Genomic DNA, 25,302 nt, shown 5'->3' on the forward strand with positions numbered 1-25,302 from the left:
CTCAAAGCAGTTTAGATTCCACTTTTCCTTGCGTATACTGCAGACAGGTACAAAGGTCTTTAGCCTATGGATTGGTAATTGATTACAGTTTAGGAAAAAAGGCCTTCCAGTTTCCCAAAATTTTTATGGAATTTTATTTGTTGGAAATGGGGTTTTTTTTTTTAAGTTAATGTGAATTTTGAATTATTTTTAGTATTAAATTTGAAATTTTAGGGCCACCCCTTGAGATGATTGGAGATATCCTGAGGTGGTCCCAAACCACAAAGACCACTAAACCATGTCCAATGAACTAGCATTTTCATATACATACTAAATAGAATTGGGTCTGCTGCATGGGCAACAGCAGACCCTCCATATCACCTTGCCCAGGCTCTGTAGCTTCAGCTTCACTGGAGAGGACACTCCAGCGTCATCGCAAGATGTCAATTCAACACGGGAGGAGACAGATACCGTGTCACTCACGAGTCGGACTGCACAACCGTTCTCGACGGTGCAGATAGACTCTTAAGAAGCTACACCATCGTCTCTCGAGACGGACGGCTGCCGACTACGGGGATAAATAGAATTAATAAGACTAGAATTAATAGAAAAAGTCAGAGCATTAAATCCTGAGGGTGGCTAACCTAAGGATTTTTTTAAATAGGAAAGAGGACAAATACAACTTTCTGGAGCTGGTAGAAATAAATAACTTAGAAAAATGCCATTTAAAAGATTACTAGTGGGAGGTAGAAAAGGGTAAAGGGAAAATAAACGGTGACAGGAGGCTTGACTTCTGGAGGTGAACACACAATGCAATATACAGATGATGTATTATAGAATTGTACACCTGAAACCAATGTCATTTTATTAATAAATGCCACTCCAATACATTTAATTGGGGGGGGGGGGGATTGCTGGCTCTCTGAACCAGTAACGACAAGGTCAAGACTTAGAACTATAGAGAAACTGTTACCTCCATTTTATCTATACACATGGCTAGTTGACCAGCAAATAGAGTACTCTCAAAGGGTGTGACCTATGGAAGTCCCTAGGAAGCTAAGCTAACAGTGTGTTCAAAACAATTATCCTAGGCCTTTAAGACTAGCAAGAATCCTAGCTATTGCACAATAAACAGTATTTACTTAAAGCACCAGCTTCAGCAGAGATTGATGAGTGAATCCTTCCGTTCTTGAGCATGAGTTGGAATAGGTTTTTGTTTAGTTTCTTTGGCAGAGAAGGGTAGAGGGCACACACAACTGTGGCGACTTTAGAGTTAGATAAGCTGTCTCTATTTGAAGGCTTACCATGATGTAAAATTTCCAAAGTGGTCGATTCTTCCTCTCACCTTATATGTAAGACTAGCAGAAAAATTTTGTTTATAAAGGGGATGGTTCTAAAATTTATTCCAAGTTTATATTCATTTTGGTCACTGAATGACAAATTTTCTTTATAGAGTAATAAGAAGAAATAGCCACTGTTTATACTGGCAGTAACTACTGTTCAGAACAGTGTCAGAATTGTATTATTGCAGGTAATAGGCTTTTAATTCATAGTAATAAGATATTCATTTTTGTGATAAGCCAGTAATGTCTTTGATCTGATTTCAAGTCAAAAAGCAGAAGGAAAAGTTAACCAGTGAATCCTACCTATCCAATTTTTTTACTGATGTGATGTGGTTGTACAGTGATGTTTATTTTCTGACATATTTCTTCTTAAAGAAGAAAGAATATGACTGAACTTCAGAGCTAGCTTTTAAGGTTTATTGAACTCTTCAGCTGCTGGTATTTGAACTCTTTGAGACTTCACAAACCAAAATATAGGATAAGACCCCGTATGTGTGTGTGTGTGTGTGTGTGTGTGTGTGTGTGTGTGTGTGTGTGTGTGTGTGTGTAACTTATATGGTTTTTAAAGGATATTTGCTTGAATTCTGTAAAGGCTTTTACAGTTTAAGCTCATTGTTGGGTGATCAGCATCAATAAAAATGTGATGGTTTTTTTTGGTTTTGTTTTTCGCCTCATAGAAGATTATTTTTTCAAGTACAGTCTTACCTTGGTACTCGGCAGTTTCAGAACTCATCAAACCCTGTACTCTTCACATTTTGACGAGAAAAGAATGTTTCAGGACTCAGTGCACTTGTATGAGACACAATGCCACCCCACAAGAGAAAATGCTTCATCAAGAAAATGCTTCACCGTTTGGTACCCGTCAGTTGCAGCACTCCTTATGAGTTCTGGAATGAATTAACAATGAGTACCAGGGTACCGTTGTATAGGAAAGAAGGAATAAATTAAAAAATACTAAATCTTATCACTGGGGATGTTTGGGATTTAGGATTTCATTCAAAGTTAGGGAAGGCATCTATATCCTGAGTAATTTACTGACATAAAATTTGCCATCACTAATATTCCCTTTGTTTAACCAATAATGATTTTACTTTGAAAAGTCATTTATTGTACTTGTATAATATCTAATTTTGAGAACTGTAATATATGCTACATAGATAAATTCATAGTTAGACATTTAAGCATTTTAAAAGCACTGCTAGTCCCAGGGTATGAAGTACTTAAATAATTTGACTTTGATATAAACAGCTCTATTATTATTTCTCATAAGAGCCCAAAGCTAGATGTTCCTAATATGATAGCTTGAGAATGAATTTCATCCCAAGTATGATTGTGAAACAGATTCTGTTGAAACATGTGCCATGTCTTTCTCTAAACAGAAAAGCTTTATACAAAACTTAAGAGAATCTTCACTCCATGAACATAAAGTTCACTTTTTCTCCATAAACCTAAGTAAATATTTTTGGTTCTTATGTAGCTCCCTTTTTAACTTTATGATGGCTAGTATTAAAAAATAATTAATACTTAATAAGAAGTGTTTGATAATCTTTTGAACTATAAAACTTGATGATATTTGAAATCAGGTTATCAGTATCTTATCCAACATCACCAAAGATATATTTATAAATTTCAAAAAACAATAATATGAGAATTGGAAACACTTTGCTACTACTAAAAGTGGTACTTCTAAAAGTGCTACTACTAAAGTGGGCTTCATTTAGTAGATTTCTAATGAGAAAAAATGTGAATCCATTCTGTTAAAGTCAGTGAATATATATTAAATGCTCCTTGTGAATAGGCTTTAGGGATTTAAGTATGAATAAAGCATGGCCCCTGTACCATCTTCAAGATGTATATAGTCAAAAGATAACTTTGACCTTTGGAAAGAAGTAACTTAAATTTCTTTTTCTATTGCATAATTGTTGCCTTCTGGGCACATAGTGGAGTATCCAGGATATGTTTTTTGAATTAAATTAGAAGAATAAAAATAGATACTATGAAGCCATTATTTTATGTTATCTATAATAGAGAACATCATCTGTTAATGACTTCCTGCTACACACTGTACTTCCAGCTTCCTCATACTCTGGCTGTTTAAATCATCAAAAACATGTTAAATTGCTTGCTTTGTATAAGAAGCTGAATTATTTGTCCTGTTTTTCCCCCCTAAAATATGCATTTAACTTCTAGTCATATATAATAATAGGAGTAAATTTACAAAAACTGGTAAATTACAGGTAATTCAGCCACTAGTCTACAGTGCACTAGGTTGACCTAGTTACTGAAATAAAAATAGTGGGATCCTCACGTGACAGAGTATGGAAAACTAGAATACAGGAAAACCTTCCCTAAAGGAAAAAAAAACAATTTCATTGACAAAAAAAGTGAAACAGTAGTTAACTTCCCATACTGAATTTCTCTTACTAAAATTATCTTCAGGAATTGGATAGTTTGCCACTACCTGTTGCAGTCATCACTATCCAAGCACTGTTATCTCTTTCCTGAATTACGGCAACCTCTTTCCAACTGCTTTCCCAGTTTTCCTTCAAGTCTTTTTTTTTTTTTTTTTAACACAGGAAGATCCTTTTAAAATCTAAGTCAGATGATACCATTCTTCAATTCAAAATCCTCTAGTAGCATGTTATCATTGTAATCCCAAAATTCTTTAAGTGGCTTTCAAAACCCTTCTTATCTGTCCCCTGTGGCCTCACAGATTGAATCTCCCACTAATTTACCCCTCTGGCCACACTGCGCTCTTGACTTGCTCTTTAAAGATAGTGAGCACTTTCCTGCCCCAGGGCTTTTGCAGTTACTCTTCTCTCTGCCAGAGCACACTTCCCTTAGTAGCCACAGAGCTAGTTTTCTCACATACTTTTCTCTTTGGTGACATACCACTTTATTACCAGGAATCTTTTCTGACCATCCTATATGAAAGGTCAACAATGCCCCCATTGCTGTTCTTCCCCTTCTTCCTGTACTTTTCTCTGTAACACTTACTACCATCTGATATACTGTAATTAGTTTATTCTTTGTCTCACTCACCCAGGAGAAACTTGGTAAGGCAGGGATTTTATGTTGCTTATTGCTTTATTTGGAGCACCTAGTTGCATTATAGATGTTCAGTGAATATCTGTTCAATAAATGAACAAATTCAAATGATTAACAATACAGTCATAGCTCGCTTTTTCTGGTTCAGTTGATTCAGATAAAGTGTTGGATTATCTAAAATCAACATTGTTCAGGGAGAACTACAGTATATTTTAACCACCTGTATTGTAAAACATTTAACATGCTTAACTTTGTGAAAGCTTTTTAGGGAGGAAAAAAGCTCCAATATTTCATCAGAAAAGTGAAAGTCTTTTCAGTGACAAAGATCACTGAAATTCACCTTGGCACATGGCTTGGTTGGTTGCAGCATCATCCCCTACACCAAAAGGTTGTGGGTTCAATCCCCCGTTCCTCACATCCATTTCTTTCTTTCTCTCCCCGCTCTCGTTCTTTCTCTCTTTTCCTCTCTCTCTAAAAGCAATAAACATATCCTCAGGTGAGGATTTTTTAAAAATCACTGAAATTCTTTTATTTACATTGGTATAGTATTACCTTCAGTTAGATACATACATTAGAACTAGGAAGGCCTGCATTGGGTTTTCCATGAGAAGTTTTATCATTTGATAATTGTGTTCTTACATTCAGATGATCTTTATTTGAGTTTTAACAGTAGTAACACAGTCTGAATTTTTTCTTATGGATCAATCATTTAAGTCTGCAATTACTAGTGTTAGGACAACAGGTGTCAAGATCACACACCTGTAAAGGTATCTGCTTTTCACCCTTTCCTATCCTACTGTACCTTGTAAACTTTCCAACCTACATATTCATTACAGCCACCATTGTTTATAATCTGCTTAACAATCTCTTTTACTGATCTACTAAATTCTCCAGCCTAAACACAAAGAAACACATATAGGCCCAGCTTCTTTACTACAAAATAGCACAGGAGCCACAGCCTGCTTAATTGAGATGGACTCCCTATTGACTCTTTGACTTCTTGTTGCTTGCTAAAAGTATAACATGATTAAAAGTATAATAATCTCTGTAGACGCTTATAATAATCTCTGTATTTGAAGGACATGACAAAAAATATTTTAGTTTCCAGATGATGCTATGTTAAATATAAAATGTTTGACTTGTAGATCAAATTGCACATTAGTGAGAAACAAGAATTGTTATGAAACTAATTGAACAGTGACATAGTTCAGCAAGAGTTATTACCTATTGGTAAAATGTCAGCCTTTCTCTCTCTTCCTTTTTTTTCCCCCCACTGATTTATTCTAGACACTGAGAAGCTTTTTAAAAAGATGTTAGTTTTAAATGAAAATATTACTAAGTAATGGAAGTATATTACTAACCCCTTATAAAAATATTTCATTTGCTAGCATAAATGTTATTAGAATACAAAGCATTTGGACTCTTATCTTAGAACGGAGAACTTGTAATTATGTTGTTGGATTCCCTTCTGTATAAACCTTTCATGTGAGGCTTTAGGCTTTTAATTATACCACTTGCAGAGATGATTATAAATGTACAGTTTAAGGTTAGTGTGGACACTTAAGTATTATCTATGCCAGTGAGTCACAGCCTGGGTCTTCAAAAATAGTAATCTAACAAGATGTAAAATATTTCAGAATACTTAACAGATTGTGTAGTTCACTGAAATAAAATTATCCATGGTAGTGAAACAACAAATTTCTCTTGTTAGAATTATTTCAGGTCAGCAAGGCAATGCTTCACTTTCCCTTACAGTAATTGAATTAAATTGAAGTTATGTGGCCGTGTGTGTGTGTGTGTCTGTGTGTGTGTGTGTGTGTGGTGTTTTTTTGTTTTGTTTTTTTAAACCAGGAAAAAAAATTCATTATAACTCAATGAAAAGGAGTTTGGGAGACCAAAATCTTTCAAAATAGGAATTCAGTGTTTGGGGGTGGAGTAGATAATAAAAGGTTTTATTGGTGGTGAAATAGTTAGGAAATCTTGGCCTAGTTTAATGCCGTGTTTTGCAGAAATGGGAACTTAGACTCAGGGAAATTCAAGACCTAACCTAAACTCTCATACCTCCTAAGAAGTACAGCTAAAACCTGGATTCCTATCTCCTGACTCCAAGTCCAGTGCTCTTTTTCATCATATAGTATGATATCACAATGTCTTGAATCTGAGCAGCCTATCTTTCACTACAGAGTACTAATGAGTGGTATGAAGAATACTCCTGCCCTACTGTGTGTAGATGTGATATAGATACATAGAACAAGTAGATTCCATTTTCAGAGATTTATGTCTGTTTCCCAGTCTTTCTGGTCAGGGACACTTATTGTTGGGATAGTATATTGTCTTCACTAGTGAAGCATACTGAATATTAGTCACACTTTATTTTTGTTTTGCTTTGTTCTATATTGAACTGACACCATCTCCCATCTCCTCCCTGCCCTTTATACCCTCCTTTAGATGTGTCTTTACAATGATATAGTATTTGGCTTTTGTTGAGAGTAGTCACCAGAATTAGTAGTAAGAAACCATACTTTTTAAGATACTGTAATTCTTTTCATAAGTTCAGGATCCGTATGATTTATTTCTTCCAGTGAGTGTAGCTAAAATTAACCGTGCTTTGTTACTTGATTGTTACAAATATGAGGAGGATGATTCAGTAGATTCTCATTACTTAATTAATAAGAGATATGACATATTTAAAAAATCATTGCCACTAACAAGAATTTTTACTGAAACAAAACAGATTGGGGGCCAGAATTGTTATTTAGCTTTTCAGATTACAGATTCTTGAAATGGCTCTGGGCTAAGGTGCAGATGTTACTTCTGTTTTTTTAAAAATAATTTTAAACTAGAATAGAATATCTTGGTGCTGTTTTATTTCTTATAAATTGAAAAGTACTGCCTCTTTCCAGCTCAGAGAGAGAGAAAATGCACAGGTCAGAAAAAGAAACAAAAAAAATGGGTTACACTTCCCTTAAGGCAGAGTTAACTCAACCCAGGACCACATGGTCGACCCTCTGCAGATGATTTTTCACAATAGATTTGTTTGCTTACAGTTTTCTTTTGTTATTAGGTTGCCTAATAAGTCAAGATTGCAAAGCTTTGTCCAGTCTTGTAAGTTCTTTTACTGAGGAATGTTACACCTGGGTATCCTCCGTGTTGTTGTTGTTATTGCTTTACTTGCATACACACCGCTAGGACACCACTAGGCAGTCCTGTGATTATAGAGCCATCTGCAGGAAAATTATCAAGTTGCAGCATAATGATTCCCTTACCGTGTTATTTCAAATGGTAAATGAGAAGTGACAAACTGCAATTCATGTGGGAAGTGTAAAGGACAGCCAAGAGATGCAGGAATTAACAGGGAAGGGGGACCCCCACACACACATGTATAATTTAAAGAAACATGCAGTTTGCTTCAGATTTTACATATTCTCAGGAATTACAGTTCTCTCTTATTTGAAGCGTTGCCTAGTGGTTGCCTTTTAGAAGCTTTGTATGATCTGTCAATTCCATTAGCGTTGAAGTCAGAGGGATGCTATTTATTTACCCCAGAAAGAGCTTTACTTACTTTCTCCTCCTGGAGGTATGGCTGTTTTACACATCCTCTTTATAGTCATATGGTTGTCAAAAGGGAGTTAAACAAATATTCTTTTGCCCTATAAATGCAATTTATGCAGCTGATTGTTTCCATTGGCTCTACAGATAGGTGTTTTCTAATTTGTTAATCATCAAGCATTTCTAAAACTCAAGTTAGAGATGTTTGTAAACAGGTAATAGAAAATCTGATGTCCTATGTTTGAGACAGGTGATGTGATTTGTGAACTTTAGTGTGTGTTTTTACTCTGCTCTGAGAAGTGTATGTTACGTGTGCATTGATGTTCCTCGTTTCAACCAATATCAAAATAAGTTGTGTAACAATACTTAGAGCAATCTATAATATCATTCAGTATACCTCTGATGATTGGTTTGGCTAAGATTTAGGTACTCACCGATAAGGCATAATTGGAATTTTTTTTTTTTTTACAGATTTTTATTTATTTATTTTTAGAGAGAGGGGAAAAGAGGGAGAAAGAGAGGGAGAGAAACATCAATGTGTGGTGTCTCTCACACACCCCCAACTGGGGACCTGGCCCGCAACCAGGCATGTGCCCTGACTGGGAATTGAACCAGCGACCCTTTGGTTCACAGGCCAGCACTAAATCCACTGAGCTACACCAGCCAGGACTGGAGCAATTTTTTCAGAGTATCACCCAAGCAAAGATCACAAAATCAGGTCTTTGATTTTTAATATATTCATACAGTGGAGAAACAGTGTTTGGAAGCCTTTTTACTGATTGGTACATATAAGCAAGATGAGTGTTATTGTTGAATTAGAAGATGTAATATATAATTTCAGGTCAATAACATTATCTTTAAGTAATATGCAATGAATGTTATTGGATTGGTTTTAGAGATGCATTATTTCACTAAATTTTGTACCCTTTATTTTCTTTTTCGTGAAAGTAAATTTTCTAAATTTTGAGAATGTTGAAAAAAGACCAGAAGACCAACTTTATGAACACTTAGGAATGACTTCCTGTGTTTTGTTTGTTTGTTTTTAACTAAGCAGCATATACTAGAAATTTCTGAAATTTTGTTTAGATATAAAACCTGAAATGTGATGTCTGGTATAGTTAGCCAGGCTAAATATAACTACTGCATGTTTAGGAGACAGCATGCAATCAAAAGTCATCTTACTACAAGCTAAGAGCAGACATTGAGAAGGCTCTTTTGCTTTGAATCTGCCCACTTGTTCTTTTGCTTGTTATCCTCTTAGACCTATCCTCACCCCCACCTCCTTTGCAGCTAATCATTTATTGTTTACTGAATTTCACACTTTAGGAAAATACAGAGTTCCTTTGTGGAATTATTCACATGTAAACTTTGTTTGGCTTCTTTTATCACACTTTAAGTCTTGTTTTCTTTCCATGAACTGATTCACTCAGGATTAATGTTAAAACTTTTCATGAGGACTCCTGTGAGTAAGACTTAGATTTTTTTTCCCCAAGCCAGGTCTTCAGTCTTTTTGGGACACCATAATGTTGCCTGCTTGTTTTAGAAAAAAAATGTGCAGTAAGATTAACCACTAACTGGCCTTAAGTAATTAATTCGAAGTATGTAATTAGGTTAAATTAAACATTTTTTGGAAACTTTAAAAATTTTAGATCTCTCTTGAAACATTTTTGCATTAAGGACAGTTTTTAAAAACAGGTATGAGAGTTACAGTGATCCAAATAAAGAAGAGCTACTAAAATAGATTAAAATGCTGCATGGTTAATCCAAAGAAATAGTGCATTGCTCTCCAAGGAAGATCTACCAACTTCTGAACCAACAGAAAAATAAGGAAAAATGAAATTTTTGAATGAGGACCTAGACTGTAAACTGAAGTAGCCAGAAAGTCCCTACCTAGTAGACTTTTTGAAAACCTCTTTTCTTAAATCTTCAGTAAAGAGGTAAATTGCTTAGGCAAAGCACTTCATAGCTTTTTCTTATCTAGCTTAGGTCTGTGCTTGATGACTGTTGGAATGGCAATAAACATCACATCCTGAACTATTGAGGAGGGTAGTAAGCATATTTGAAAATCAGTGAAATGCAATAATCCTCAAACCAGGAATCATCATTTTCCTAATAAAAGATCTGTGGCTCCAAGTCATATTTTTTTTCAGGGTTCTTTGACATTTTCATTAATCATTTTGCCCATGTTTACAGTATGCCCATTTGGCTATGAAATTTGATGATTTTTTTTTTTTTTTTTTAGATTTTGGACTAGGTAGCGTGACTGTTGAGTCAGAACACATAATTTTGGAATAACACAAATGACTACATAGAATTGTGGGTGGAAACAATTGAGGATAGAAAGTGCATGATAGTTCAGAGCTCCTGTGCAGACTGCATGTCTGTCTGAAATCAGGTTTAAAAAGTGGCCCTGTCTCCAGCTGACTCATTTTGTCAGATGGAGTCACAGGATTAACCCTTGACATGTTCCTTAAAAAAAAAAAAAGCAGAGATTAAACAACTGCATTGACTAGAGCAACATTTGATCTGTCTGGATGCATTTTTTCCTGTAATATGATTCTCCTTAAGAAAAAAATTGTACTGCAGCTGTTTCATAGATTAAAATTTTTCAAAAATATTTTTGAGGAAAAGAAAAAAAAAGACTATCATAGAAGGTAATTTGTAATTGTGAAAAAGAAAATGACTGTCAACACCAACCACTTTCAGTTTCCTTTGGGTAAGGCAACTTCAAAAAGATGATATTTGGAAGCAATAAACTTAAAAGGCCTTATTATCATAATGTACAAGTAGAATATGGAAACATTTTATTTAGATTACCACCAGTGTTTTTTGTGATTACTGTTGTGTTTTTGAGTAACGAGTTTAATGTCGTATATATGTAGATCTACCTTACCACCACTGTCACCCCCATTTCTTGATACACTCTTAATTAGTAAGCTGTGTATCCCTAGTGAATGTATTATGTACTGGGGTAAAGGGGTCTTAAATGCACATGTATGGATTTTGTATCTGTATTTTTGAGAGGAGGAATAAAGAATAGAAACAAAAGCTTTTAATTACTTACTCTTTAGAAACTATTTCACATTCAGGTTTCAGGTTTTAACAGCAAATCTTACCTAGTTGCTTAATAAACTGCTTTAGAACAGTAAAAGATTATGCTGACTTGACTCTGAATTTCTTTTTTACTTGAATATTTGTTTATTCTTTTCAGAATATCATATAGTTGCCTCTACAATAAAGAACTAATGATGAAATACTAAAAATTTTGTTGTGCGTTTAATAGCCAAGATTGCGTAGTTGGAGTTTAATTATGCGTTTATTTTATCAGACAACATAGTGCCCTCTCTCTCTTTTCTGGCAAACCCCAGAGAAATGAGCTTAACTATTGTAGGTGGAATTTTTTTTTTTTTTTTTAACCAATATATAGAAGTTTTCTCAGGTTGGAATAATGATTGTAGGAAGAAAATGTTGAAGTATTGTTAGGGCTTTGTGGCTGCCCCTCCCCCCATCCTGACTCAATTTCTATTCAGAAGTAAGTTTTTTAAATCTTTTTAATCATTGAGAGAAAAAGGAAATGTCATTGTAGATGGTTGATTTTCCTCTTTTTCTTTTTTTAAGAGAAGATGTTCTATTAGAGAAAGACTGTCTATGAAAGACTAAAATTTACTTGAACGGTTTTAAGGCATGGCATTGTTAATTGTAAATCAAAGCTTTTTACACAGTTCTCTAAGGATTGAAATGGGTCTTTGTGGTCTCTCAGGAGGGAGGAAGTTACAAACCACTTTGCAGGCTGGCATTTTAATAGTCTGCTGTACAGTGATGTTCTTTTGCAGCTGCTGCTTAGCCTTTTCTATATCTGGAGAGTGTGGGGAGGTTTTATTGTAATTCCGATACCATCAGCCTTTAAAACATTGTGAAGTTAGACGGCCTTATTGTCTGTTATAGTTTTATTACTATAATGTGATCAATATGCTTCATAAGAATGAGGGAGTGGTTCCTTATAGAATATTTCTAAGAGGAGTTCTGCTTCATCAAAGATATCTTTTAAAAAAAAATAATGTGCCCCTTTTTGCATCCTGTGAGCTTTCCTCTGATTAACACAGTTCTGTTAAAACCTAACTAGGCACAGGGAGAAAGGTAGTACAGAGAGGTTTTGGTGGAAGTGTATCAGAGGAAAGTTGCTATTCTATTTTATTGTCCACACCAAAAAACTAATTGAAAAAATTTTAAATAACAAAATGTGTTTGTGTGTGGGAAATACATATTTGCAGACAATGTCTAAAACCTTCTGATTTCTAAATGTAGTGAAGTTCTAAAATCTATCAGATTCCCACACTGATTATTTTTCCTTTTTGAGAAATGTAAGCATTAACATTAAAATACGAATACATTAAATATTCCTCGTGAACGATAGTGAACTTAGAGGGAGGAAGCCTTTTTTAGATTACTAGCCAGAGTATACATTTTGTCTGTTACACACACTGGCTTTTCATACTTTTTTATAAGAGAATATAAAACCTTATTTGTTTTTTCTATTTAATTACTGAATTGCTTAATATATATTAGATGTTCTGGAAGAGTGCAGTCCATTATAGACTTTTAAATGGTGTTATAATTGAGGAATTTAAAGAGATTTATAACTGAAAATCTAGTTTTTGGACTGAACATTTTCATGAAATGTATTCCTTTCCTTTTTTAATGTGATCTTTATAATTTAAAAAAAAATCATTGTTTGTTCTAGCTAGTTAAGAGGTACTTATATGACAGGTCCACTTTCTCCAGGAAGTGATTTTGTGCAAGGCTTAACTGTCCAGATCCTTCTTGTTACACATGATTCAGTGTTTCCAATTCCTGATTGCTTGATCTTGTGTTTATCAAAGTTGGAAGCAACTTTAGACTATGCCAGATGGTAATGTTGCTAGAGGTGTGTTGCCCTGCTACAAGTGCTCTAATTTAATTAAAACTAAAAACAGATTACAAGAGCTCTCAGTTTGCCTTTCTTTGAAATAATCTCATATATATGACAAAATTAATAATTCCTTGGGATACTTATTTCTATTATTTACCATTTGTAAGTGACGTGTATTTTTTTAATACTTTGAAGTTTGTCTTATTCTCATCCTTCACAATGCAAGGACTTAATAGAAATTGAAAGAGGTTACTTACAGCATAAACCCTCCCTCTCTGCTCTGTGAGTTGGTTCAGTCCTGTTTTGCATAAGTTCCTTTTGAGTAGATCCATGTGTGGATGCATAGTGCTGAAGACTTATCTCTGGCTGTGTGGATGTCTGTCTTGGAGAGAAGCTGTGTGCATTAGCTGCAAACAGTAACATTTTCAAAATCAACATGTATTGTGCTTATCCTGTTCCTGGAATGGGCAGCAATTCTTTGATGTATTACTACAATGGGAAAACAGTAAGTCTTTTTTCTTTGTTCATATAGCTTCTGACTGGTTTAATGAAAAGCAGTGTAGATTAAATTGTTTTTAACTAAAACCTGTGAGGTTTTGTTAGAACGCTTTCTACCGTACATTTAGATTGTGTATTTCTTTGTAAGTAGTGACAATAAAGCCGTATCTTTGACAGTTTCTCAATAGTTGTTGGCTTTTATTTTTAAAATAGTATAGAAAATAAACTTGAATTTGTGAGTTATTATTTTTAATGCCTGATTTCTTTACTAGCAGTGAGCTTGAAAGTACCTTTGTTTTAATGTTTTATGTTGTAAATATATAATCTATATATAAAGTACACACACATATAAAGACAGAGAGGATTATTTAATGCTTTCTAGATGAAGGCAAAGATGAAAGTCATATTGGATATTCATAAAAATAACAAGTATGAAGCTCTGGGAATGATTAGGGAAGCAGTCAGCCAGTGAGGGCCGTATTTCCTGTTTGGAGTTTCAGGTCCAGAGCCTGATTTTACTGGGATACCATCTGTTTCCAATCAAACTAGAATTTTGACCCTGTACAGATTAATAAAATAAATCACTGTTTTTCAAAGAATGCATTTATACATTTCCTAAACAATGTATTTCTGGTCGATTTACAGCCACGATTAGATGTTTTAAAATAATACCTTTCTGTGTTGCTAAGTAAGACTTTTCTATTCTTTCATTACTTAGTATTATTTAGTGTGTTTCTGCAAAAATATCAGTAAGTCAAAGGATTTGGTATATTCGAAAAAGAAAGTGAACTTCTCTGGAAAGGATGATAGGAGAGAGTTATCTTTATAAAGTAATTGTTAAACATTATAAAAATGTTATACTAATGAATAACAATCTTGGGTTTATGTCAGAAACTCAGTATTTTTCGCCTCAATCATTTCCCAAGGAAGTTTTCCCTCAGGTGTCTTATTATTTACTTAGTGATTTTGGGGGGGGAGTAAGGAGTGGGAGCCTTTTTAATATTAATGTTTGAAATTATAAAGAATATATAATCACATTTCCTAAAATAGGTATAAAATCCAGATACATTTGTCCTCCTTACCATTCTTACCACTTGAATGTTTTAAAGTAGCATACATGATGGGGCAAAACTAGATTAGTACAATAATTAATCAATAATCATGCAGTAATAAACTTCTGTGTACTCACAACTTTAAGCCTACTTTTGTCCCATCCTGGATGTTTCTAATGCGAGGGTACGTGAGAACTAATGAAAGCACCTCTGACTCTTGTGGTGAGGCCCCTTTGGACTCTGGTTATTAACTTTTGGTTAAGATTTCTTAATAGATGATAATCAAGCTGAACTATACTTAAATTTATTAAAAAGTATGTGTTCACACTGCCCGTATAAGTAGGGTTTTATAGAATGTGAGAGGGAGATTTAGATGGGCTAATATAAGTGAAGTTACTTGATCTGTGTACAGTTTTCTCTTGCCAACTGTCTTTCAAATGTGAAAATATTTTTATGTCCAATCTTAAGTAAAATAGTCTGTTTGAAGGTGGTGTGTGTGTGCTCAGTAAAATTAATTATACAGAACCCCTGAAGCAGCAACTATAACTCAAATTAAGTTTAGATTTTATTCTTTCGAGAGCACAGATCACTCTATTACAACATTTCTCTTTGTTCTACATTGCGGGGGGAGGTGGGGGCAACAGCTTTGATCGTATTAAGTATTTCCAGGCTTAGTGTAGATGACAGAGCTGGTATGGTAGAGAAGTGTAGCCTGAAAATTGATAGCCTATGCCTGATACAGGTCAGAGGTGACTTTTATGTTCCTGAAAATTGCATAAAGAGATGATATATTTATTGTCTTAGTCTTCTATAGCATAAGGCCCTGGTCTTATATGTATTTTCTTGTGTACACTTTATTTTTATCTAGTTTTGTATTATTATTCTTTTATAACTCTTCTATAAGAAAATCATGTGGTATGTAATTATATTATCCCAAGACTATGTAAATAAATGCCTCAGTCTTAGCATATATTAGGAAATGTCTACCTATCAGTGCTTTCTAATAACAACTAGCATTAAAATTAATACTTCTGGACTCTTAAGTGAAGTATACTTCCCCCTCTGAATTATGGAATTTTTATATAATTGTCATAGTGAACAGGTTAAATTTACACTTACTTTTTAATCCCATTTTATCAATTTATTTTAAGATGATAGGGCAGATTAGTATTTTGAAATGCTAATAAGTTCACATTAATTTTACTTCTACAATTCCCTTATGAGTATTATGAGAGAGTGAGAAAGTCCAAGTGGGACTGGTCTTAAACAAAATGCTTTCCCCCTTTTTTGTTTTTATTTTTAAATTTCCAAGTTGATTCCATATATTTTGACTATGTTTGGGTATGTTAATAATCAAAATGACAGATTTTAGGAAAAACCATTAATCAGGGAAGAGCCTTTTCATATTTTATTATTTAAGATTATGTGGCCATATTGAATTGTTGCAATATAACAGGCTTGGACACCTATATGTAGAACAGAAAAGCCAAAATGTTAACCCTATTTTTCCACTATTTGAAAAGTGAAGGGGTTAACGTTCTGTATCTTACATAGCTTTAGTGTAACTGTATTCTGTACCATACTCTAAGAGTAATATGTGTTTACTATAGAGGATTTAAATCATTAGAATATTATTTATTTTTTCAGATTTAAAAAATAGCAATAAAAATTTAAAATAACAAGGAGTAACGGGTTTCTGAAGTCCCTTATAAATAAAGAGTTTGACCTGCATTCAGTATTCTCATTGACATGACTAAATTGTGTCCTTTTAAGCAGAAAGTTTGAAAGTCTTAGAGGTAAAGGAAGGAAAGTTTTGGGAGGAGAGGATTGTTCGTGTTTTCTTCACCTCGAGGAATGGAGTTTTGGCCTTCCTCTAATTTGATCAGCCTCCATTTTCTAGGCCTTGAAGTGAAGATGCTACAAAGTATTCCAGGTATAAAAATTGCAGCAAGTACAGACATGATGTTCTTTTAATTGTATAGGGGGATTATTTTAATCTTATTAGAGACAACACAGAAATCCAAGTTTAAAACTCAAGCTTAAAAACACATTTTGAATATTGAGCTTCTTTGTATGGAATTTGGGAAAGAAGACATAGTAGCAAACATGATTATAAGGGCTACTCTGTGTCAGGAACTGTGTTGGGGACTTCATGTTTAACTCATTTAGTTCTTGCATTCACTCTATCCTTTATCTTTTTCCAGTCTTCTACGAATAAGGGAAATGAGGTTCAGGGAAGTTGAGGAACTTGTTCAAACCCCACCCAATTAGTAAGTGCTTAAGCCAGAATTAAACCCAGGTCCCTCTCCCAAGAGCAGGTTTTCTCTTTTATATCAACCAAGAGCAAGTAAACTAGTCCCATAGCAAAGGGCCAAACTTCACTTATCCTTACTACCATTTGTATCAAAACATACTACAATGGAAATAAAATGTAACTGAGAAAAACACTAGGCCATTCCTAAAAGTAAATATATTTTGCATATGTGATCAAACTAACATTATTCTGAATGCTATTTGATGTGGTCAGTCAAGGAAATTTTTATTTCTATTTAAGATGAAGAACTTAAGACTATCCTAGATATGTTTAAAAACTCAGGAAGTTAGACTAGCATGTCTTCTCTTCTAATAGAACTCATAGCACTGGAAATTGGTTTAACCATAGTTTTGGCACCTGCCTGGCTACATAATTTGTATTTTCATAAGAAGTAGGATTTCAAGTAGCTAAAATTGCATTGTAAGTATTTCTAAGACTTATTTTTCAAATAAACATTTTCAGTAAAAGTACAGAAACCCATGTGAGAATGTATACAGCTACAGTTCTGTTTCACTGGGGATTTGTTGCTAATTAACATGAGAGACGAAAGAAAATACAATTAAATTAATTCAAATTTCCAGACTGTCTATGAGCCCAAAGGAGTTAAATCTAATGTGTACGATGAGAAAAACATGAAGTCATTTAATAATTCTCTTAAGGTAGAATACTAAAAACATTGAGTGACAAAGACTTCAGCTTAAATACTTTGTTTTTCCCTTTACCAAAAATATGAGACTATATTCCAAATATGAATTCAAGAAGGCCTTTTTTTCTCTTGATTCAAGTGAGCACAAATACCAGAGAGGTAAAACTATAGTCCTTGCCGAGAGAGTATGTTGTCACTCACAGGTCAGCTTTATTAATGTTTTAGAAAGAAATTTATGTCCTTCTCCACTAGATAATGAACATGTTAAAGAAAGGAATTAGGTGCTATATTGTTGGATCTAAATTTCTTTAAAATGTAGGTGACTAAGAAGTGACACTCATTGATTTGTTCAGTATATTAATCCTACTGTACAGATTTCAAACCCAGCCCCTTAAAAATTCCATAGTTTATCTCTCAGGAAAAAATCTGTGGTTGTTATAGAAATGGTAGCAGTTACAATAAAGAGCTAATGAAATATGTCCAGTGCTGGTAACTTAAGGTTAATAAAAATGTGCTTGACTTACCTAAGAAGTGTTTTTCACAATTGAAAACCAGTAATATTCAATTATGCTTGTTAAACAACAGAAGTAGTAATTGATTTTAAGCAGCTTGTACCAAAAGCTGGAATTCTTTTTCTTTACTGTTGTTTGAAAGGACATAATACTTTATTTCACCCCTAAAAATGTCTCTGGAAATACTTGGGAAAAGATACTGTACCTTTTACTTATGAAACTATTGAAAATGTAAACATATATTTATACCTTTTACAGAAATTCTTGTGTTTTTAGCAGGCTAATTAGATGAAAAGAATCTTCCGAAGAGATATAGCTTGTGTGTCCCTGAGTTAGTACTTGTACTTCAGACATTTTGCTTTATAATGCCTCTTGGTTTCAGTTCTTTGGTATTTAGTACTGGTTCTATCCAAATATTTTCTCCTTCAGGCTTGGAATTACTATTAAAACTATAGTCATAGATTGTGCTTTATGGCAGAAAATTTTTGTGTAATTTTAAAATACTAAAGCATTCATATAATTATCAAATATGTCATCTGTGCATTAGATACTGGGGAATCCTTAAATTAGACTGCTGTTTCATAGATTTACTTAAATGTTTAATAACCTTTTCTTTGGGGTTATGTTTGTTTTAATTTTGATTAGAGAAGGAGCAAGGAAAGTGGGAAGATCTAAATTCAAAAACTTTAAAATTTTGCCATTTAGGTTAACGATGCTTTTTATCAGTGTATACATAAGATCGGTATTCATAGAAAATAAAGGATCCAAAATGATCAGAAAAATCAGTAAGAAATTATTTTTAGGAAGTTTCTTTAACATCCTCTAACACTTGTCTTGAACTCTTATCTGAGTAAGTATAATTATTGGACAACTTTTTTATTTACTCTTTTTTTAAACAGCTTCTTTTTACTAAATTCAGGTCCCACAAAATTCAGGAAACTGTGTTTTACGTGTGTCAATGTGTGTGGAACTTGGGTAGGCTAATCAGCAATAACTAAAAAATAAATTTATAACAATTAGTTTTTCTTTCTTAGTTTTTTAGTGTTAATTTTTTAATGTGCACATTTTAAAAAATATTGGCCCTGAGATTTAATTACAGTATTTCAAGGTAAGATTTGACCTGAGTTGGGGTTTTCTTTTGTTTTTCCAGTGACCTAGACTTTTTTTTTCCCCAGGTTTTAAGTATTAGCCTGTAAAATTTTTTATTGTTTAATACAAAATATAGTTATATAAAATACAGACAAATTAAGTGGAAATTCTTCAATATGATTTTACATTTTTGTTTTAAAATTATGATGGTAGGGTAAATTAGACAAATGATTTTGTTACTTTGGTAAGTTGATAAAGATTGTGCTGAACATGATTACTGTTATTAGTATAAACTTTTTTACATATTGGAGGTCTGTGTTAGCATGTATTAAAGCATTTAGTGATATTTAACACATTAGAACTTAAAAGAGAACTATTCAAACCATCTTGACAAAAGAACAAATAGAAACTTAATCTTGGCAATGACTTCTGGGTTAGAGCATGTTCAGAAAAATGGATAAGCTTTTTTATCTTTCCACATTAGCTAAAGGTGTTCTTAAAATGTTTGAGAGTTTAAGCTGATTATGGTCTTGTTAGGTCTTGGAGCTTATGAGACTTATAGAATATTTCTTTCAAAATAATTTATTATTTTAAACTGCTAGGTAAGGAAGAGTAATATGAATTTGTGTTCTTCTGTAGTAAACACTAGTCACATATGACTATTTAAATTAATTAAAATAAAATTAAAAATTAACTTCCTCAGTTGTACTATTCACATTTCAAGTGTTTAATAGTCACGTATGACTAGTGCCCACTATATTGTACAGCACAGGTGTAGAACATTCCCATCATCGCAGAAACCTTTTGTATGGTGCTCATCTAAAACTTTCCTCCCATTTTCTGTGGAAGATACCTTATGTAGGATATATAGGTGTTCTCACATACTAAAGAAAATTCCCTATTCATCTTATCATTTGGGGTATTTAAAAATATCAATCACCACACAAGCTATGAATCTATTTTAAAAGTATAGGGAATGACATTGTCTTTTAACTCTTCACTAGGTGTGACAAGATAAAAAGAAAAACTTCTTAGCAAAAGCTTTTACTTCTTTGCATCTTTTCTCAATAAGTATCAGAAAATCATTACCCCTGCTTGCCTTGCATAGATGTTTCCAATATTAATTACATGAAGGGTGCATTGGAATCAAAGCACAGTACACAGCTCCAGCCTCTAGAGCTCAACAGAGTGGACTGCCCTGAACTGGGGGTTATCCATATGACTAAACTGAACCATCCAAACAGGAAAAAGGGGAATTTTTTTTTTTTCCCTTACTTGACCTCTATTGGTTGTATGAGCTAAAACATCCCAAGGATAATTGTGTGATCACTAAAATTATAAATATTCATCCCTGGAGTACTCTAGCACTCTTAAAAAGTCAATTTGGGTGGATGGGATAAGGACATTGAAGATATTAATGTGAATTTGTTTTTTCAACCAGACTTACAGTGAAAAAGAGATAACTGTCAGATTTTCAGTTATATATTCATTCAAGTCAGAATAGATGTTATGGTTCTGTTCACCAGGCACTCAAAATGTCTCTTACCTCCATTCCTGAAGGAGAAAATATAAGTGCTTGGAAAAGAAGACAGTCCCATGATATAGCTACTGTGAGCCTGATATGCTTATATGGAACTAGAATTCTAAAGACAATTTCTGAGTATCTACCACATTTTAATAGAACATCTTTAGTTACTTAATTGTACTTTTTCCTATTTGTTTTTAAATAGTTTGACTCCTGGGAGATTTTAAACATCTTAAAGCATACATATTCTTCTCTCTTAATTTTGAGACTGTTTGTTGTGATGCAAAATCATACTTAAATTTAAACATATGATTAGATCATTAACTAGGAAAAAACTGGCATCTATGTGCAGGTGATCAGATGACATAAGCAGTCTGGTTTTAATTTGTGGCCAGTACTGATTGTAACTAAAAGAGACTTGCTCTTTTTGTGGAATTGGCTGACTATTTCCCTACATCTGGAGTTAATAAAGTCTGTGAGACCACATCAGTTGTGCTTTGCCGCAAGAACTCTTTGATCTGAAAAATCGAGACTGGCACAACTGCTGCTTCATAACATTGCATGTATGTTTTTGCAAGCTATGGTTAAGATACCAAAAGTTAAGTTCTTTAGCTGTATTAGAAAAGCTGTATGCTGTTAGGGGGTCTCTCTGAGAACCATGTTTTTAAAAACATTTTTATTAAAATTCAAACTTTGAGCTTATGTTAGTAAATAAAAGATAAACTTACAATAGTTTAGTTTTAACCATTTTCATTAATAAGATCTATCCTTCAAAAGTGCATTTATGATTTTTCAAAGTATTTATAAAAGCCAACATTAAAAAATAACTTACCTCCAAAATGAGTCCATTTGATTTTCTCTCTATAGTTTCAAATTTTTTATAAGAGTAGACAGATCTCTTCTCCTTTGTGGTTTATATTGGTTTTTCTTCTTTCCGTGACAGCCATATATAAACCATTATCTGATCAGTTTATTTTTTATTTGACAGCAATTTGTAAATCAGTAAAGTGGGATTTATCTTTTTATTTGCTTTTGTAATTGCAAACATTAAAAATTTTTTTAAACTGTAAGTATATTCTGTTTGGAATACTGTGAATTGAATGGGAATAAGGATAAAGAAATAAATTAATTATGTATAAATTTAAACTGGCAAATTATGAAATGACATCAAAACTGGGGATTTTCATAATTATCAGTGGGAGACTTACATACTGTTTCAGTCTATAACCTTGTAGAAATAGAGAACTTGATATTTCATAGTTTCAGATCATTGATGATGTGTATAGTAAATAAGTATTTGTGACAAAAATAAAATGTTCTAGTGCTATTCTCTAAATTTTATTTGTATTGTATTTTCTTGTTATGTCTGTTTATTTACTTTTTTGTTGTTTATGGTTTCAGCCTAATTTGGGAAAATGTATATGTAAAGGGAACAGAGGGCATCTCTATATGTGACTAAATTTAGACACTGAAACTTGATTAAAAGAAAAATTCCTTTCCTGAAAACTTTTTCTTGCCTGTCAGCCTATATAATACATTCCAAACACATTTGTATATACCCAATTATTTCATTCTAACAGTATTTTCATGTAATAACACTAAGCTAGAGGAATCTGTTTAATATACATAATGAAAAGAAACATTTTATCCAACATATTCCCCTATCTAGGTTCCTTCTGGGTAACTCATAGGACTATATCTTGGCCCAAACTTCTCAGGTATCACAGGTGTGTGTTTTATCTTTGGGATGTGAAAGGTGGGAAACTAACCTGAATTAACAATCCATTAAAAAGACACACCTGTGCAAGTACCAGCACCACTAGCAAGAAGAGTAAAAATGGACTTTATAGTCTTTTATTTAGAATGAATTTGTAGGATCACATCAGACAACAGTAAGAAACAGTATTTGAGTACTGAACAGGAACAATATATAGCAGTATAACCACTCCTATAAAAATGATAGAAAGATGATACTATTAGCTAATACTTGGTGATTGGTTAACTGTGCTAAACATTTTATATGTATGGTCTTGTCTGATCTTCTCATCAACCCCCTGATGCAGGTACTGTAGCACCATCTTACAAATGAGAAAGTTGAGTTTGGAGGGTTAAGTACAATAATTTGCTTGAAGTCTTTACAGTTAGTTAATGCTTTAAAGAAAGACTAAATGAATATAAATGATAGTTTATGTAAACAAAAATTTTACTCCCATTGTAATCTTGGTGTGTGCTTCGACTTTTTTATTTAATGCATAGAAATACGTGCTCAGGGTAAAAATATCAAATTGTGTAGAAGACCATAAAGCAAATGTTCTCCTTCCCAGTTCTGAGTCCAGATGTATAACCATTAAGTTTCTCGTACGTAATTCCAGAAATTTTTTATGCTTATGCAAATAATAGGATTTTTTACACATGCTCTTATAATTTTAGTAAGGTAGTCACTTTCTTCCACTTAAGTGAACACTTAAGATTTTTATTTTGCAGTGAAATGTAATGTATCTATCCTTATCAGATTGAAGAAAGAATTATGTTTCATACACTGTTTATAATAGACACCTTTCTATTCTACCTGACTCCTAATTTATTTTTACAGACCATGCTTTCCCTTAAATGTTATTTATTTTTCTTCTTGGTTTCAGTAATCATCATGAAAATGCTTTTATCATGGTTTGATTATTAAAGTTATTTGGTTGTCCTTTTAGTTTTCCTGAGAAATGTCAGTGTTGTTCATTTGCCAGTTCAGAATGTTTATACTTTGCTCTTCTGAAGCAGAGGTGCGCCAAAGGAAATTAGCACTGCTCCGACAAATTAAATGACATTTTTTAAATAGTAACAAAGCATAGTAACATTTCATCTAACATATTTTGATTTTGATAAATCTTGTGACAGTGAAAAGAGTGAATTTTATGATTACACCCAAATTTTATTTCATGCTATATTCAAAAGGCATTTGTTTCTACCATCATATTTTGAATCATGAGCCTATATCGATTTGTGTTTTGTAAGCAAAGTCAACGCTTACGACTTTATTCAACCACCTGGTTTAATTGTAATACAAAGATGCATTAAAGGAATACAAGGTGGGGAAAAAAGTAGGTTTGCAGTTTTGCGTAGGAAACAGTTTATTTTTATATTACTGTTCATTAATTATTGTTTTATTTTTCATATGAACAACTGTAAACATGTTTTTGCCCTACCCTGTAATTGGAGTAGTATTTTTCTCTAGTAATCGGCTAAAAACAAACACATAGATAGTAACCAAGTTAGACATTATGTGGATTTGTAGTAGGCCTTCATAGACACTAGGTAAGCCATTTTTTAGCACTTTATAAATTAGCACTCATTTTGCATAAGTAATATGATAGTAATTTACATTTTAATTAAATTTCCTATTTAATTTTAAGGTATATGCACCATCCCCAAATTCAGATGATTTCAACCGTGAATCTCCTAGTTATCCATCTCCCAAGCCACCAACCAGTATGTTTGCTAGCACTTTCTTTATGCAAGGTAAGTAGTGCCAAATAGTTGTCAAACACTACAGCAGTTATGTATTGTATGTTAGCTAAAATTTTAAAGTTGTTAGCGAAAAGAATACCTTACAGAAATTCAAACATTTTTTATCTAGGTATTTTTAGCTGACATAAATTAAAATTTATTTTTAGAGTTCTCTAGTGTTATTTATTGCTAACTGCATTGTTGAACTATCCAGCAAACCATTGGACTGCCCATCTAGTATTGATTGTATTTATAGCAGACTTCAGTTGAAAAAAATGAATACAACTGTTACATCTCATTTTATAATTTAAATGTATGGAAGATATTAACAACTCTTAATTTCTTAGTTAAATTATAGGTTTATATCATTCCTAGGATTATCAATATAAATAAAGAGTGAATATCATAGGATAGAATATGACTTGTTAAGATAGAAGAGTGTTGCATTTCATTGAATTCATGTCTAGCAAATCTTTTTTATTTGGTCTTCTGTGATTTTGGACTATGGGAAGCATATACTATGGGAGCAATAAATTACTGCAAAAGTGGTTCCTTGACTTTACATTGGTGAGTGAAGTCATTGCTAACACATTTCATTTGAAGGCTGACTATAATATAGTAATTATCAATTACTTAGGTCTATTATGAGAGAAACTTCTTTATTCCACCGTTTTAGAATATTTTGATATAATGTACATTGTCATAGGCTAAGGACTTTTAAAAGTATTTATGGGTATACCATTTAACCAAAAATTAAATCTAACCTATCTCCAAATTTTGGATTTTTGTTATCCTTGATATGAAGCTAGATCTTTTGAGGATTTTTATAACTTATCTATTAGTTTGTATTACTTTTTTTTCCCCTAGCTATAAAGCTTTATTCCTTTTCTATTTTTCCTTTTCCTTTTTTTTTTTTAGATAGTAATTACAGTTTGAAGGGAAGAAAACTAGGCAGAAGACTAGGTTGGAAAGGGGAGGAAAAATATCTGGAGGGTGCCCTTTGAATTTTTATAGCATCATCAATATAAAAGAAAAATTTTCAGCTAAGGAAAATTTTATATTTCTCTTTTTGTCTTAGATGGGACCCACAATTCTTCTGACCTTTGGAGTTCATCAAATGGGATGAGCCAGCCTGGTTTTGGTGGAATTCTGGGGACCTCCACTTCCCACATGTCTCAGTCCAGTAGTTATGGCAGCCTTCATTCACATGACCGCTTGGTAGGCTGTAACACACGGCTAGGGTGTAGCAACACTTTGTCGTTACTTGTGTTTCTTATTGGATTAAAGTGTAAGATTTGGTTCTGCCGAAACTTCTGCAGTTTGAAATACTTCTAAGCTTA

The 25,302-nt window shown here is 33.1% G+C and overlaps 1 protein-coding gene across 9 annotated transcripts in view; it reads left to right on the forward strand.

Moving 5' to 3' along the window:
- TCF12 (transcription factor 12) overlaps positions 1-25,302 on the forward strand; it is a 351,413-nt gene that overhangs the window by 282,663 nt on the left and 43,448 nt on the right. For 6 of the 9 annotated variants that reach the window (XM_090270652.1, XM_090270650.1, XM_090270653.1 and 3 more), the window contains 2 exons: positions 23,869-23,974; positions 25,041-25,180. In XM_090270652.1, the coding sequence (XP_090126778.1) occupies positions 23,869-23,974; positions 25,041-25,180 (246 nt within the window). Of the gene's footprint in view, positions 1-13,189; positions 13,334-23,868; positions 23,975-25,040; positions 25,181-25,302 lie in introns of those variants that run through there. The other 3 variants (XM_090270656.1, XM_090270657.1, XM_090270658.1) reach the window with 1 other exon arrangement.

Source organism: Furipterus horrens, unplaced genomic scaffold, assembly GCF_987537825.1.
Source record: "Furipterus horrens unplaced genomic scaffold, mFurHor1.1.pri manual_scaffold_3, whole genome shotgun sequence".
In the NCBI taxonomy this organism is placed as follows: domain Eukaryota; kingdom Metazoa; phylum Chordata; class Mammalia; order Chiroptera; family Furipteridae; genus Furipterus; species Furipterus horrens.